This window comes from Chiloscyllium plagiosum, chromosome 5, assembly GCF_004010195.1.
Source record: "Chiloscyllium plagiosum isolate BGI_BamShark_2017 chromosome 5, ASM401019v2, whole genome shotgun sequence".
NCBI classification, from domain to species: Eukaryota; Metazoa; Chordata; class Chondrichthyes; order Orectolobiformes; family Hemiscylliidae; genus Chiloscyllium; species Chiloscyllium plagiosum.
The window spans coordinates 89,893,966-89,912,448 of record NC_057714.1 but is presented as its reverse complement, the minus strand read 5'-3'; the positions used below and the strand labels follow the sequence as shown (position 1 = coordinate 89,912,448).

The 18,483-nt window shown below is 39.3% G+C and overlaps 1 protein-coding gene across 4 annotated transcripts in view; it reads left to right on the top strand.

Moving 5' to 3' along the window:
• Nucleotides 1-18,483, top strand: part of nrp1a (neuropilin 1a) — a 184,108-nt gene that overhangs the window by 53,962 nt on the left and 111,663 nt on the right. For all 4 annotated transcript variants that reach the window (XM_043690622.1, XM_043690621.1, XM_043690620.1 and 1 more), the window contains exon 4: nt 11,446-11,673. In XM_043690622.1, coding sequence (XP_043546557.1) covers nt 11,446-11,673 — 228 coding nt within the window. The remainder of the gene's footprint in view (nt 1-11,445; nt 11,674-18,483) is intronic.

Here is an 18,483-nt window from a genome sequence, read left to right as displayed (position 1 = left end):
CCTCAGTCAAGTCAAGGAGAACAGCCTTTGCTGAGGGGGGATTACCAGCACAGAAAGGCAAGACTGGCATCTGATACCAGTCCAGGGGCTTAGATATGGTCAGTTAGCCACTCAGGCCAATGGCAGTCAGGATGCTGTATATGGGTTGAGAATCAGAAGCAGAAAGCAGCCCATGGCCCACCTTGACTCTTTTTACCTTATTGGAAGCTGCTTTCCTCCTGAAATGGAAAAGAGGCAAATATTAAAGGCGATGAAAGTGGGAGGCAAAGCTGTTATTTGCCATGCAGGTGGGGGAAAGACCCAAGCGAGTGAGTGGTGCAGAGGGCTGTTGCAGTGAGAGTGGTGAAGATGTTGCAGTGAGAGTGGTGTAGCATGGGCTTTGGGAGGAGGTGGGTGCTGTAACAGCGAGTGAATGGGAGGTATCAGAGAGAAGATGGTGGTACTTAATGCTGCGCTGTAGTGAAGTTCATTGACCTTCTCCAATGCTGGGCATTCCTGCAGACGCCTGAGACTGCAGTATCCAAGTGACAATCTCAGACCTGGTTGTTGCAGTCTGGTATCAAATCTGTGTGGTTAGTTCAGGGGTAAGAGGAAGTCCGATGTCTATACTACCCCTTAGAGCAGGACCTTCACATCCCTGTCAGCAAAGCAAGGTGCCAATTTGGCCCCCGTTTACCATGTCTAGGGCAAATGTTAGGATCTGTGCAAGACAACTTCAGACTCCAGTTCCATTTAGTTCATTAGCTAATGTGGTTTTAGTCTGTGGTGCTTCCAAACTGGGAGAGCCTGTGTAGAAGTCTTCAAGTTGCCGGAACTGAAAAAAGTTTAGGCCATCAGAATTGCAAATGCTTGATGCAAGTAGACTGAGAAAAGAGTCATAAAACTACCTCAGCAGTCCAAGGAAAAGAAATTGTGAAGAGTCAATTATGGAAAAGAAGGGCTAGGAATGATATTCCAATGACCATCTGTGAAAGCATGTGTTGGGCAACAGGTTGAAATTTGGAACAAAAACAGAAATTCCTGGGACAGCTCAGTAATTCTGAAGAAGGGATCCATAACATTAATTCTGCTTTCTCTCCACGGATGCTGCCTGACCTGCTGAGTTTTGCCAGCAACTTCTGATTTCCTTCATCCGCAGTTCTTTGGTCTTTTTTGGTTAGGTTGAAATTTATTTTTGCTGTTTGTGTTAAGATCTTTCTAACTGTTTTATAGCTTTTTATTTGATTTTGAGTGATAAATTTATGTTCCGTTATTAAGGAACACCTGCAGCCTTCACTGAGTATGTTTCAGTGAATAGCCATCACGTTAACCAACTGCAGCAATTAAACAAAATGATCCATCAAGGTAGGCTTCTCTCTGGGATTTGACGTAGCCAGTATTACGATCAGCCAGGACCATAACATTGTTGAAAAGAACTGAACATCTTTATAGCTGTCTTTTTTTTTGATCATCAGAAATGACTTGACAGCAGAGGCCAGAGATCAAACCTGTGACCTCACTGGTCTACTGGTCATTTGTGCTTGTGCTGCTTCCTTAAGACTCAATAGCTTTGTTATTTCTTCTCACATGCTTAATCAAGACTTTTCCACATTTTTCACATTTTTGAGTGAGTGAGTGAAGCATTTCTTTCTTGATTGATCAACTGCTAAACGCTAATCATGCAGAAAACCCGTTTCTCATATGCTTTTCCTCAGTTATCTGTTTATTGGACTGTCAGTCACACATGGCTGTTCTCCTCCCTTTGCTACATACACAGGGACAGCCACGCTAGGTTACTCACATTGAATATTGGATGCGCATACAAAAATTAGATAATGGCTAGGGCAATTTTCTGATGAATGATTGACTGAGGTGCTCATTATTGAATGACCTCAACCACACTGAGCAAGGCGACAAATCACAGCCTTCAGCTGAATGCCATTCTATTTAAAGAGGGTGATGGGTTAAGTGTAAAGGAGGCAGACACATTTTGGAAGTCACAGCGATTGTACACGCCGTTAACATCTAGACAAAAGCTCCTTTTATCAGGATGGTGGAGTTCAAAGTGCAAGATTGACTGTCAAGTTTTTGAAGGCTCTATGAAAAAGTAGCCCTTAAACTGCTAAAACTGCGAAAAGTTAATTTGATTTTATGACACCTGAAGATATGATTACCGTTGCTGCAATAACAATGCAGGGGGAATACTGTCAATGAATATTACATGTCAAGATTCATTTTGTCAGCATACAAGTTGAAAGTTTAATAATAATTCAATAATAATAATACAAGCTTTCTCTTTGAATATTGTCAATTAAAACAAATCACATTTGTTCTCTATGCAGCTAATCTCAGTAATTTCTTCCCAATTATCTACAATTATTGGTCAGTAATTCGAAATGTAATTTACTTGCTTGTGGAATTATGCCAGATACTTTGAAATCCATCAAAGTCACACTTATCACCTTTATCTATTCTACTTATTTAATCATTGTATACACATACACGATCTATGAATGCGCCGTAACTGGTGTGTAGAGACGTATATAAAACTAGACAGTACAATGTATCTGATCTCCTATTTGAGAGATTTTCTTACATACCTCTGGAACAGGTGAGACTTGAACCTCATCACAAGAGCACCCTTATTTATAGATTCACTTTACAAATACAAATGTACCTCACCTTTATCTGTTTCACAGCTACACAATACAACTGTTCTGATTGCTGAAGAGAAATAGCATTGATAACATTTAAAAACAATTTCAAATACCAGTGAATAGCTGAAAATGATGACACAACATGATTTCATGTTTTAAAACTTTTGTTATAAGAAATACCGAGAAACACTGTTGACTATACACTCTTTTGTAGGCAACTTAAAACTACACAGATCTTTTCTCCTTTATATTTAAACTCATGGCACTTCCCCTGGTGTTAGAATTCTTATAGTGAGCAACCCAGTCATTTCCCGCTTCCAACGTCTTCATGTTTTTCAGTTTTGTTGAGTCGTAATTTTAACAGACTCTCCGGACTCAGGGCTCTCTTTCTCAGTTTTCAGAGAACTTCTAAATCCATTATCAGCAATTAAGCATGCTCTGATGATTCTCCTTCCCTATGGCCATACCAGAATGAGTCTCTTGGATTTCTTAAATAGCTGTTGAATATGTCTCTTCCACTAGAGACTGTCTCCGTCTGAGATCGGGTTTCAGTTGGAGAGGACCTGCTACTTCCTTTTTTTTCTGACTGCCTTGACTACAGTTTCTCTCCTTCCTTGCTTTCTTCTTCTTCCCCAGAAGCATGGAGCTGGAAAGTTTATTCCCCATTAGCCCAGTGAACTTCACACATTTCTCAGGTAGTCCCTTCACTGAGCTAAGCTAGTTGTCAGGCTGAACCCAGAAAAATCACAAACTGCTCTTGTTTAGCATAATTTTAACGACATAGTCCAAATCGCATCCTATACATACAAATATACTTCACCTGCCTGATCCAAAGGTATAATTCAAACACATTCTCAACAAAAATCCCACCCACGCATTCCTCATCTACATGCATATTGACGTATGCAGTTTAGATCAGAAAACTTATAAAATGGTAACAATACAGAAGGAGTCCATTCAGCCAATTGTATCCATACTAGATTGTCACTTGGGAAACCCAGCTAGTCCTACTCCACTACCCTTTCCCCATCAGCCTGCAAAGAGTTTGTTCTTTAGGAACTTGTCGGATTCTCTTTCGAAAGTTATGGCTGGATTTGGTCCAACACATTCTTGGGCACTGTATTTAACAGCCTAACTATTTTCTTCACAATTTATTTTTCCTTATGTCACCATTTTTTTGCTAGTCACCTTAACAGGATGCTGTCTTGTTCACATTCCTTCTACCAATGTGATCAATGTTCTCCTTTACTCTGTTTCAACTCTTCACAAGATATTTAACAAAAACATATCAAGATATGGTCTGTAAATTCTTCACTGGGCGCATGTCCAGGTACTCAAATGACTGTTACAAAGATATCAATTAAATAATTTTCCATTGGTCTGCCCTATAGACTTGGAGTTGTTTTTAAAATTCAAATTGAAAGAAAATGAAAACTTTCTGAATCTGCACTGAAGGTGATGGAAATAGCACTGAGTTAGTTTGTGTTTTTTTTAAGAAGTAATATTGAACAACCCTGTGGTAATTTAGATTGGGCGGCACGGTGGCTCAGTGGTTAGCACTGCTGCCTCACAGCGCCAAGAACCCAGGTTTGAATCTCACCTTGAGTGACTGTCTGTGTGGAGTTTGCACATTCTCCCCATGTCTGTGGATTTCCTCTGGGAGCTCCGGTTTCCTCCCACAATCCAAAGATGTGCAGATTAGGTGCATTGACCATGCTAAATTGTCCACAGTGTTCAGGAATATGTAGGTTAGGGGTAAATAATAGGGGGGTGGGTTACACTTCGGAGAGTCGGTATGGACTTGTAGGCCTAACAGCCTGTTTCCATGCTGTAGGGATTCTATGACTCACTTCCACACCCTAATGAGGCAAAAGTGAGGACTGCAGATGCTGGAAACCAGAGTTTAGATCAGAGTGGTGCTGGAAAAGCACAGCAGGTCAGGCAGCATCCGAGGAGCAGGAAAATCGACGTTTCAGACAAAAACCTTTCCCCAGCTAATGAGCCAACTGTTTTATTTGAGGGTGAGTCCTTTTTTGGTTCTTTCCCTTCTCCTGCCTGGGTTTTCTTTTGCTACACACCAACCCTGGAGGAAAGAACAAGCTGGATTGCTCCAGGCTACTGTGATTTTCAGGGACAGCTTTTCAGGATGCACAGAAACAGGTACAGGGCTAGCATTAACTATGCACTCCTCTTCCCTATTTATTCTGGTAGCTCAGTGCACAAGAAAAGTTTGAAACAAAAACAGAAATAGCACAATGATGTCAGGCAACATCTGTGAGAGAGCAATCAAGTTAACATTCCAGGCTGAAAGAGTTTGTTGTTTCACTGGAACATCAGATGCCCCCTTAAGTAATGTTATCAGCTCTTTGGCTTTAATTGTTCTCATTTTTGTTGCAACCTTTTTTGCTGATATCACAAAGATAGGTCAGCAAGTAAATTGTAAGTAATGTGCAACTGTCCATTTTAGCAGGAAGAATAAAAAAGAAGCATATTATCTAAAAGGTGAGAGATTGTGGAGTTGAGAGATGTAAAGGCCATGTCTTGGTGCTTGAAAAGATGCAGATGCAGTTAGTTTTTGTATAGAATGTTATTGGTTATTGTGAGGAGAATTATGGAGGTTATGATTCAATTATGGAGGGTATTGGTGAAATCACATCTGGAGTAATGTACATAACGCTGGTCACCTTATTTAATAATGAATGTAAATATGTTTGAAATAATTCAGAGAAGGTTTACCAGACTCATAGCTGAAATGAATGAGCCAGTTAATGGGAAAGGTTTGGACAGACTAGGCTTGTATCTGCTGGAATTTAGAAGAGTAAGAGGCAGCTTTATTGAAACTTATAAGTTCCTGAGAGGTCTTAAAATGATGGGTGTAGAATTGTTCCTTTTTTGGGAGAGTCCAGAACCAACAGTTACTTTTGCAAAGTAAGTAGCTGTCCATTTAAAACCGAGATGAGGAGATTTTGGTTTTCACACCAGGATTGTGAGTCTTCAAAACTTCAAAAGTGGTTTGATTCCAGCTGATGTTATTACTGTACGTGTCAGATCTCAGACTGAAATCTGGCTCAATAGGTCACTTTATGTTTTGTTTTAGTTTTAATGAGGTGGACTCTCACTGACGAACAAGAACACAATTTTGCAGAAGTTTATTAAGTAAAAGAAATACAAATGAAATAGAATGAACCAATTGTTTATCTGTAATACACATTCAAAGAGTTTTAAACACAATAAAAATATAATGATATTAATACCAAAACACTCTTTTACCAATTCTCAAAAAAGGTCCTAAATACCCTACCCACTGTAAACCTTTTACAGTATTCACACCGGAATCTTTTTAATCTAACAGCTCAATAGGTTAAAAATAACAATGAATTTAACTTCTAAACTGGAATTACTGATTGTTTATTCATGGAGGTATAATACACCTGAACCTGAATATACTCAACTTCAAGTAACCTCTTCAGGGTTTTATCATAAAAACTTTTGGTTTGGGACTATGACTAACTCCTTACTCTAACAAAGTCTAGTTTGCTATAGCCTTCCTTTCTCAGGAGCACTACTCTCTACATGTACTTCCTTGTAAGGATTTCACAGAGTTGCCCAAAACAATGTACCACTGAACCAAAAACCTTTCCATCTGAGCTATGGGTGCTTCTTTTAAGCTAAAAAACTATTTGGTCTCGAAATTTCCAACAGATCTTCAAGCATAATGGCTCACCTGTGAAATCCTAAAGTAAACATAAAATCATTTGGTTGTTAAAGTAGCCTTTACAAAATGTTTTACAAGTTATCACCATAGCTACCCAAATACTTACAAGTTAATTATTAACTTCAAACACATACAAAACCTGTAGATTATAAGTCAGTCATTCAAAGCTTCAAAGTAGTCATGGCTCTGCATTTGTGACATAAACTGATTTGTTTTGTTATCATATAATTTATTTTAAATTTGAGAGATAGATAGATTATTGGTAAACATGAGGGGGTGAATGGTTATTGTGGATGGGCAGGAAGCTAGATTAATCAGATCAGCAATGATTTTATTGAATGGCAGAGCAAGCTAAACTAACCAAGTTACCTTCTTCAGCTTCTTAATCACATATACTTATGTTATGCTATGCTATTAAGGTTAAGTTCATTTCCCACCTTAGCTGCTCTGGGAAGCAGCAAGGTTTTTGCATTATAACATAAAAGTCTTTATCACAAGAAAATTTGAGTATAGGAGCAAGGAGGATTTCCTTCAATTTTCAAGGACATTAGTGAGACTGTAGCTAATATATTGTGCGCAGTTCTGGTCCCCTTGTCTAAGGAAGGCTTTACTTAGAGATTCATCATACTGATTTCTGAGATGGTGGGAGAGATTGAGGAGACTGAGTCCAGAATTCTTCAAGGGATAGACAAGTGAGACACAGAAAGGATATTATCCCTGGCTGTGGGTTTAGACCAAGGACAGTCTCAGAATAAAAGGCAAACCATTTGGGATTGAGATGAGTGGGAACATCTCCACTCAGAGAGTGATGAACCTTTTGAATTCTCTACCTCGAGGACTGTCATTAAGTTCAAGATTGATAGATTTCTAGTTACTTATGACATCAAGGGATATAGGGTCAGTGTTGTAATATAGATGTGGAGGTCGATGACCAGATGACCTAGAATAGCAGAACATACTCAAAGGCCTGAACGGCTGACTCCTACTCCTATGTTCTTTGTAACAATAGCACCCCTATAATTGTATTTGCATGAGATTCCAGGATATGGTTAATGGTCTAGAGGGAAGCATGATAGTGATTTTCATGGCATTATTGCTTGCCCTTCCTGATGTCAGAAGCTGCAAGGGAGGGAAAGGTGAAGTAAGCTTAATGCATCATTGCAGTATCTTAGAGAATAGATGGCTATTGTGTGCAGGAAATAGAACTGCTGGAGACTGAATATGCTCATGTTGAGGCTGATCAGTTGAACTAAACTGTCCTGAATAGCATTGTGCTTCTTCGCTTTTGCCAAGGCTGCACTCATCTTGGCCAATGGTGAGTGTCAGTTTGAGAATTGCTGGTCCACAGGCTGGCACCAGATCGGCCCTTCACTGAAGTTAGAGCATACTTGCCCTGTTGGCAGCTCCTAAGAAGTTAGCGAGACTGTCCTGTAATGATCCTGCTTTTGGTTATCTCTTACACACTGGAAGAAAGCAATAAGTCACTCTTCAACTGCCTCCTCGCAGTCACACAGCTGAGATTGGTGACATGGATATGGATATTGTTGGAACATACCAAATACCTTATCATTCTGTCTCTCAGGGTGTCACAACTCCAATGACCTGTGTCACCCCACACAAAACTAATTTTCTACAGGTTTCAGGTTTTACCCATGTTGATAGATGTTTTGTGCATAATGTAATTTATTCTATTGGCGTTCTTGCTCATTTCACAGCATCGGAACACGATAATTAACTCCAGTAAGAATGAAAAATGATAACCAACTGCATTTAATTATCACATTATGTCTGGCACTGTGCGATGCATCTAAAACATGTTTAAAAACAAATCTCAGCTTCACGATTACGAATCTGGCAAACACAGTGTCTTTATATGAAATTGTGTCACTCAGGCTCAGGAGGCCCTGTGTTCAAACTGAGCTCTTTAAACAACCTCAGTGCCACTGGGCAGAGATGGCAAGAGTTTACAAAGTATTCCTACCTAGTTCCAGATTGCTATCCAGTCTGTGTCCATTGGGATATAAGAAATAGGACTGGGAGTAAGTCATTCGGCCTCCCAAGCCTGTTCAGCCCGTTCATTACCATCAAGGCTGATCTCATTGTGGCCTCAATTTCCCTTTCCTGCGTGTCTCTCCATAATGCTTGACTCAGTTATCACCTGAGTCTAACACAGATTTGAATATGTTCAGTGACCCAGTCTCTACTTCTCTTGAGTGTTGTGAATTTCGAAGATTTGAGAGATGAAATTCCTCCTAATGTCCATCTTAATTGGACAATGCTTTAGTCTGAAACTATGCCCCCTAATTCTTGGTTTCCCCACATCCACTCAACATCTGCACCACCATGGCTCCTCGGAACCTCCTCTGTTTCAATAAGATCATCTTTCATTCTTCTAAAGGCCTCATTTGGCAATCTGTGAGATAATTCTTAATCAGGACTGAGGATGTCTTGCTTCAGTTCGATGGGCTTTGTGATGGTTGATGTAATCTGCAGACTACTCCGTGCGCAGGGTAGTTGGTGTTTGGTGGGTTGTGTAGATGAGTTGTTTGGAGGCTCCCTCTGAAATCTCGGCTTCTTCTCTGTGGTCTCTTGGCAATGTGGTCAATGCCTCATCAATGCCACTCTTGTCCATTTTGGTTGGTCAGGTCTCCCAGGAGTTAACAAGGATGTTTCGATCTCTTCAGGAATGGTTTGAGGACCTCCCTAAAGTGTTTCTGCTGTCCTCCTGGAAGTATTCTATCATAGCTAAGTTCCAAGTAGTGCAGTTGCTCTGGGAGTCTGCTGTCGGGCAGATATAATTAGTATAATCTGCCCATGTTTCTTGATACTCAGCATGCTTGTTTGGGAGAGGATGGTGCTGTGGGGCCATTCTGCTCACCGCAGGTTTTGGATGATCTTGGGTTGACACAGCTAGTAGTACCCATCCAGTTGCTTCAAGATACTGGCTGAATGCCAACGATTATAGGCACAATCAGCTCATCTTTTCTCATCACAAGATTCAATCTAGCGAATCTGATGGGAACTGCCTCCAATGGAAGTTTATCCCATTAGATCAGTGAATGTATGACATGGATGAGAGCACAGGCATGTTCAGCAATGATACCCGTCCTTCCCATGAAGCCTGTTGATGTTCAAAGCAAATGCAAACCCATGTAAGAAATAAAATGCTGTGCCATGCCCATTGTTTGGTTAATGTGAAAGGCTAGCATTTGGCAGGTACACTCGCAAATATCTCCAACTCAATATTATTGCTGCTGCTCTTTATAACTTGAAATGCTTGATGTAAATCTCTGGAATGCTTTTATTTAACAGCTTCCTTTCAAGCTTCAGAGACTTAATGACTTTTCAGTTATTTCTGCAAGAAGTGATGAGGCATTGTATAAATGTGTGCTTCTTCATTTTCAATGCTGCTCAGAATAAAGAGGAAAAATACATGTATGTGTGCAAAGCTTGGACTAACTACTGCAATTTATCAGTTCATTTCATTACAACACTTTATAGCAACACCTGTGTCAACACTGGTCGCCCTGTATCCCAATGACAGGCACATGTTGTATGCATTAACTCTTCTACCCTGTGTGTCAGTGCACGATAGGTCGCATCTGGCTAGCAAACAGAATCACTCCCTGTGGAAACATATGCCAGGACTCCCTCAGCTCGTAGAGACTTGTGTATCCCACTGGTGTTTGTAAAATACTGCATTCTCCATATAAAACCTTCTTTAAGATTTAAATTAACAACAGGAAAGGTACAATTACTATTTCTCTGGTGGGCGGCTGAAATTTCAAGACTCTGCACTTACCTCTTCCTTCGCCTGTGCAGCATTAGGAATGCCATCCTATTTAGTGCTGGAAGTCACATAAAGCTAAGCTATTAAACCTTAAGAAACAGGCTTTTATGTCAAAGGCCACAATTATTGTTCAGCAAGAATGTTGTATAGGTCTCTGCTTGATCATAATGTACTCCAATTAATGAAGTTTGGTCTAATTATCAGCAGTGGCTTATTGCATTTACCCTATGAACTTGCACAAGGCCAGCACTGGCTGCAGTAGTCTCCTGTTACACCTAATTCTATCACCTCTACCTACTGGTAAAGTGCCACAGGTCATCATTTACTGTGTGTTGTTAATGTTTACATGTGGCAACAGTTATATGAATTAAAACCCTACCAGTAGTTTTTTTTAATATATAACATTGTTCGGAACATCAAAGATCTTCAGGATTGTAACTGTGCAACATGAAGGGTAAACAAGTGAATGTACAGAGACACAAGGGTGACAGGGTAGCTCAGTGTTAGCACTGCTGCCTCACAGCACCAGGAGCTCAGATTCAATTCTACATTCGGGAGGAGGAACTGTCTGTGTGGAGTTTGCATGTTCTCCCTGTGTCTGTGTGGATTTCCTTCCACAGTCCAAAAATGTGCAGATTAGGCGGATTGGCCAGACTAAATTGTCCTGTAGTATCCAAGGATGTGCAGGCTAAGTGGATTAGCCATGGGAAATGCAGGGTTATAGGGTGGAGGATTGGGTTTGGTGAGGTGCCCTTCAGAGGGTTGCTGCAGTCTTGATGGGCCAAGTGGCATCTTTCTGCAATGTATGGATTCTAGGAGCATATCGGGTGATTGCATTTTGGCTGAAAGTCAACTGAAGCTGAAATACATATTTATCACAACTGATGCTTTCCCATTCTACCATCACACACACCACCAACACCACCCCACCAACCCCCAACCTCTTCCAGCCCATAGACTCTTCGTTCAAAGGTTGGAAAAATCCAAGGCCCTCCCAGAATATTTCCACTGGACTACAAGTTAGGCCCGAACCTGGAAAATACAGGCCACTCATTCCTTTTCTAAGATTATGCTATATTTGCTCCTACTGATGTATGCTCCAGAGATGGGGCTTTACCAGAACAAAGAGTACCATCTCCTTAGCAAGAGCCACAAAAACTGTTGTAACGTACTTTTTTGTTTAAGGGGATGGGAAGCAGAATGTGGCATCTCATTTCATGGTGATCCCCAAAGACAGGATAGATTACTTCCTACCACTGCAGAATCAATTGATTGATCATTTATCCATTGTTATGTGTTTTCAGGGCCAGAATGTTCCAAAAATCTCACTGCACAAAGTGGAGAGATAAAATCACCTGGATTTCCTGATAAATATCCAAACAATTTGGAATGCACCTACATGATCTTTGCACCAGCAATGGCAGAGATCCATCTGGATTTTGCAAGCTTTGACCTGGAACCGGATGATAATGTACGGGAAGGAATGTTGTGTCGTTTTGATAGGCTAGAAGTCTGGGATGGTTTTCCAGGAGGTAAGAAAGGAACAATATTTCTTTTCAAAATTTGCATGGCTTTTAGCGCAGTTTTTCTTGGTGTTGGTTGACATCATTTTGATAATGTTGTACTCATAAACTATTGAATTGAAGGAAATGTTAAGGATAATATCACAGCATGTGACATGGAATACGGCAGAACTCATTCATATTTGGGAAAACATCTTGACTCAAAAATTGACAACATTTTGAGACATCGTTTTAATTTGATAATTTGTTTTAAGCAAAAACTTATCGTTAATTATTGCCCTGTTACTATATCGGGACTTCGGTTGCAGTCTTAAACTGCACAATCTCTAATGCTTGTTTTTCTGCATAGAAATTTTGAATAATGGTCACAATTATCTGATGTTAAAATCAATTGTTCTCTCCGCCATAATGCTGAAAACTCATTACCTCCAAATTGTTCTGGATTTTGATATATAAAAAGAACCACTTGAGAGACCAAGATGTGACAAGGTTACAACAACATGAATTTCCATTTACATAACCTATTGGAAGCACTCAGAAACCCCAAGACTTAAAGAAAGCATATAAAATAAAAATTGACAGGAAGGCAAAGAAGAAGGGATTAGGACAAATTTTTCTACAGGTTAATGGGAATTTTTAAAGTGGAGCCTCAAAGGAAATAGCAGGACGAAAGAGCTGAGGATGTACAAGATGCCAGAATTGAAAGAGAGTGGAGTAGCCAAATTTGGTTTGAAAACTGAAGGTTCTAACATGGAAATAGGTGGGAATAGGGAAAATTCAGTTGTTTCATCAATATGAGTTCCCACAAGAGAATTAAAGCGTAGATTGTGGGTGTGAATTTCTGCAGAGAATCCATCATTTGTTTTGCAAACAGTTAAAACCAGAGTGTAATGAACTTTTAGTGTTCTTCTGCCAAAGTTTACAATGGGCAACCAGGAGAACACCCCCACAGATATTCAATCCCAAAGTTCAATGAGTCTTAAAAAAATTAAGTCTTTCAACACAGTGTGTCTGTAGGCAAGGGGAAGGGCTTTTAAGAAGGTAAAATTCAGTTTGGGAGACATTAATCTTGATAAAGTGGAGCATTTTAAGATGATATTATGAGTTGTAGGCAGCTCATTAACTTTATAATTACAATACTTTTTTGAATCTCTGGTACAGTGATTTCAAATTTCAAAAATGACAGAAATTACAAGAAGAATTTGATTTGTCAGTCCTGCGTTGCTGCTGTCTCTAAAGCTGTTAGCTGAAGCTAACTAATCTGCCGTTTCTCTGTCCTCTCCTCTCATTCTATAACATGCTTCCTTTTCAGGAAAGTATCCAATTGCCTTTTAAATAATGTTACTATCTCAGCTTCAACAGGCACTTGTTCATCTTCAAGTAACCCTCTCTGTGAAATAATTGCTTTTAACTTCCTTTGTTGTCCCTCTCCTAGAAATCTTTGTTACCATTTCACCCACTACTGGAAATAATTTTCAAATTATTTACTACTTAAAATGTTTCATTACTTTGAACACCTTCACCTGTAACCCTTCTTGCCTCATAAGAGAGGTACTATATTTCAAGAATTTTTCATAATTATAACCTTTCGTTGCTGATATAATTCTAGTAAATCTTTACTATACAGTACTCTTTTCATGGTTCCAGTATGTTTACTATAATGGAATATCTAGAACTGCACACAATAATTGAAAGTGATCTAACCACTTTCCTCACTTTTATACTCAGCGCCTCTATGGAACAAATCCAGAATTCTAGGTGGTCCTTATGACATTGCTACTTGTGTTAATGTAATGATGCAGACACACGTATCTCTAGATTACTCAGTTTTCCTACTTTGTCAAACATTTTTGCCATTTAGGATACTTTACTTTCACTATGCTTTTCACCGAAATGTGTAACTGTGTGTGTCTTTGCACTCAACTACATGTATCATTCTCCTGAATTCTACCTCAGAGTTTGTTATGGCCCTTAAGTAGCAAACTTTAAACAGTTGTTTCTCTTGTACCTGTATCCAGATAATTGATAAAAATGGAAAACCAAAGAGAAATCCCTAGGGCAATGCTCAAGTACAGCCAATCCATGAAGTACTCATTCACCTACTTTCTGCTTTCCAAGTTGCAATCATAGCTTGTGCTTATCATCTAAAGTGACGAAGAGCAGTAACTTTGAAAGAGAACAAAGAAGATGAATGTCAGAGTGTCATTATTTAGGGATGCCTATCGGGTATATTTTTCCAGAAGCTATTGGGAGCACATTTCTGGGATTACCACAAATTCAATAAGTACATAGTCCATTGTTGGAGATAAGCAATGAATCAAAAATTTTGTTATATTGCCTTTCTAAAAATAACTGTGAAAGAATTTATTGTTCTTATGACCATTATTTGTTGCTATTAAATTATGAAAATGTATCTTTATCTGAAGGTGCCAGAATCTGCAGCATTGTCAGCAAAAGAATTGATTTCTCATGAGTCAGAAGTAAAATGTTAGGAATTTTTGAAACATGTGCCTGTGCTTTGGCAGGATAACTAGCTTCCAAATTGAGCTGAGTAAATTGCAATACAAGGCAGTGTTTGATAACATTAGACCCAGTCATCTATTTAATTATGACCCACTTGACTTGTGTGTGGAATGAAATCAAAGGCAATTTGACCATTAGTGGGACACCTCCCAAATCAGTTGTTTCACATCAGCTAACCACAGGACTTTGTTATACACTCCTGCGCAAACTGTGTCTGATGTTAAGGCTGAGGAAAGTTAATTGTGACAAAAATTACTGTTTAATTCTATTTTCAAGTGTCAGTCAGGATTTGCATTTTGATAATTGTCTGAACCTAGTCATTTTACAAAAGAGTTTGATTCACTGCTTCTTTTAGTGTGTACCACACGTTTATTGAAATCCTCGTTATCCTGGAAATATATTCAGGAAATGTTACCTGATTGGCATTCCTAAACACAAATGTTTTGATATTCATTCTCTTTTCTGTCTTCTTCCTTGACACATCCTGGCACTAAAACAGATTGATTGGTCTCAGAACTCTTCTAACTGCTTGTCAAGATATTATACCATTTTTGCAATGAAAAAGGAGTGACAATTTAACTCAGACTAACAGAAGTATTTTTGATTAACAACATAAAATATATATAGCATTGTATTTTCCAAGAGCTTTCCTGAAGCTCACCATCAACTCTCCTGTCATCACCTATCTCTATATTTTCTGACCTCCTGTACTGGATGTACAGAAATGTCCTCCCAGTTATTGGGAAGATGAAAGGCATTGCCTTAGGTCCCCTGACTGAATCTCTGCCCCTTTTACCAAGAATTAATCCCTTCCAGTTGTCTCGGGCTGAATCACGCTCTTCATAACATTTGTACTGCATTTGACCATTGATCCATGCAAACACTATGATTGCCTATTTCCAACTTCTGTAACATCACCCAATCCTTTCTGCACCCAACTCATCTGTTTCTGTAATCCTTCTCCGTACCTTTGTAACTTAAAGACTTAAGCTATTCCAACACACTCTTGATCAGCCTCCTAAATGTTTAAGGACATCAAAAACTCTGCCATTCATGTATTTGCACCAAATTCTGTTCAACTGGTGCTCACTGACCATCATTGGCTCCTTATTAAAAGAAAATACTCAAATTTAAAACTTACATTCTTATTTTTAAATTCTTCTATGGCTTCATCATTCCAAATTGCTGAAATCTTCTCCAGGCACACTACCCTCTGAGATATATGTGCTCCTCTAATTTTGGTCACTTGAGGATCTTTTTGTAATCATGCTAATAATGGTCATGCTGTCAGTTACCTGGGCCCTTGGTCGTGAAATACCCATCCTAACTCTCTCTCTTACCCTCTGCCTGTCATTCGTCCTTTAAGGCACTCTTTAAAGCCTTATCTTTTTGACTAAGTTTTTAATCCATTCATCCTCATATCATATGTGGTTTGTGTGAAAATGTTTCCTTGAAGTGTTTTGGCACGTTTTAGTACGCTGAAGGTGCTTTATAAATAATAGTTGTTGTTGTCAATTTGAGACTGTTGATAAGACAGTGATAAAAGCAAGGGACATGTTAATTCGGATTGGCTGGTGACATGAATATCAATTCTGCAAGTTGTTTATTCACGATACCACTTATTGGAGCTTGATTACATTTTCACAAAAGGAAACTACATTTATTTTATGTACTAACAGCTGGTTTAGATCACGGATTTACACGTGTGTAACATAATCTCAGCAACTAAATGACTTTAAGTTATTGTTTTCACAGTTTATGAGGTAATCCAAACTCCTCAGTGCAGCTACATCGACAGGCTTGTTAATATATTCCAAGCCATCAATTATACAAAGCGTAGAAAATGTTTTTGTCAGATTTGGATTTGCTGTTGCGGTAATGGTTACTTTTAGAAACCACATTGCACTGTGTATCTGAAGCAATCAGTATGGAAAGCAGCAGAGATTTCTTTCTCAAATGATGTCTGAAAGCAACCTCCTGTGAGACGCAACTGTTTCTGTGCATTTGAGAGTGTGGAAATGTCATCTTAAGGAAGCCAAGCAGTCTCAGATTAACGATGAATAATGTAGGATGCAAGAAGCATTTTCTGTAGGTTTCTTTTAACATTTGCTTTTGGAGCGAAGGAAAAGCTTCACAGACAGTCTTTTCTCAGAAGATAATGTAAAGAATCCATGACAAAATACATTGTACCTAGCCTGTGACAGAATTAAGTGTGAAGTTGGATGGCCCTTTGTGTTTTATGTTGCTTATAATGGAATCAAATATATTCCATCAGTACTCTTTGTCCTCCATGAAAATGATTGGAAGTTCTGGCACTGTGGAGGAGGTGGGAACACTGATGGATAATAAGTGATTTTGCCACAGTAACATTCCTAGAGCTGTCCCATCTCAGTGAAATCCCTCCCCAAGAACTGGCAGAGAAGGAAAGGAAACACACAGAATAAATAAAAGAGAAATGACACATAGCAACAGAAGCAGAGTTAGGACAGAAAGGATATTGGTAGAGTGAGGAACCTGACTCTAACACAACAGTATTTAGAAGGAGAAGGAAATACAGAAAGAACTTGAAGAGAGTGGAACTGCTAAAAGGTTGCACAAGAACAATCAGTAACCAGAAATGGTCAATTGGCCTATCTTTAGCAACCCTTCCTGGTATCTCACTGGCGTGGTACCTGCTTTTTCTCAACTATCTTGACTGACACAGCATGTCAAATATTGCTTACACCTTTATCATGCTGAAAGTATATGTTACATTTTGTGGAGTTACTAATAAAAGGAAAGGTAAAGTTGGCATAATCCCGCTCTCTTCAGAGAGAGACAACTTGGGGTGAGTTTAACCTGAGGGTCACCACACCTGTGGTGAAGGTAGAGGTTGAGAAGGCAGGACCTTCATGGTACCCTCAGCCAGTGCAGGAATTAAACCTATCCTGTTGCTGTCAGTCTGCATCACAAACTGGCCATCCAGCCGACTGACCCCACCCCCATCCTCAACCCCCCCATAGCTACTAGTTCACAGGAAAGAAAGAAATGTGGGGAATGCTGGCATAATGAAGGTACACACAGAGAAAGAAAATAGCAAAATAATGTAAAAGAAAAATGTAACATTAAGTAAATTTTAGGAAGAACACTGAAGACAAAAAAATGTGTATGTGTGTCTTGCTCATTAACGTACAATTTGTTACCATGCACAAAGATTATCAGTCATTAACTTTTAAAACAATCACGTTCTCATCAGTGAAGCCATTTTGGGTAGACATTGATTGAATCAAACAATAACATTAAGGTCTGACTGTGTTCTGAGACATCAATGCATCACAGTTGAGCAATTCATTTGGGTTCCTTAAACTTCTAAAATTTAGTCCAGAGCCTTTTTAATGTTAGGAGAAAGTGCAGGTACTCTTTTAAACATTTAAGTGAGTGTCCTGGGAATCGAGCCATGTTCGTACCCATGATGCATTGTGTGAAGCATCTTTTATGACTGGCTTACTGCACCCTGCTGAAGCGAGCACACAGTTAACAATAAAAACACAATCCTAGAAATTAACTTACGTCTAGATATTCCCTATGTACACCATCTCCATCACCTTTGTTCAATGTCCAAACCTGTGAATGTTAAATTATTTCGTAAGCTAAGTCATGAACATTAACAAGTATGAAAGAAAACCATCCCAAGCTGTTGGCTGATCAGGTTTTGAGGAAGTTCATGCTGGTTACAGTGCTGAGCTGGCTTCTACTGGGAGAGTGGGGTGGTGATAACTGCAGTGTAGTGAGAATGGCTCAGCAATAATGGCTGAAAGATTGTTGTAGAGTGCTCTTGCTCTTCCTAATTGTGCAGGAAGTATGCTTCTGTTTGCATTTTCCATTAGTTATTGGAAGGACTGCAATGAATTGAGCAGACTCATATAGCTGATGGTAAATTTAGTGCAGCATCCTGGAATCAGCTCAGTTACCCAAATTCTCAAATGCAGATGCTGAACATGTTTCTCGAACAGGTGTTCTACACGTTCGGAAGTCTTCGCCTTCCAATTTTGACTGACAACCCAATTCTGCGATAGATCAGCTGTGCCTGGTCCAAATTGCCAACCCCACCTTCCATCGTATCCTAACACATCGACAAAAACTTGGTATGCAAGGGTAAACTTCGCCCCTCTGATACAGTGGATCTGCTGTTCATGTCCAATCAGCATTCCATCTTTCTTGTTTAATGCATTTCCAGAGCGGTTAAGGAAATGGTCCCAGAAATACTGGATAGACTCTGGTACAGTTCCTATGGATTGAAGGTTTTTTTCATTCATT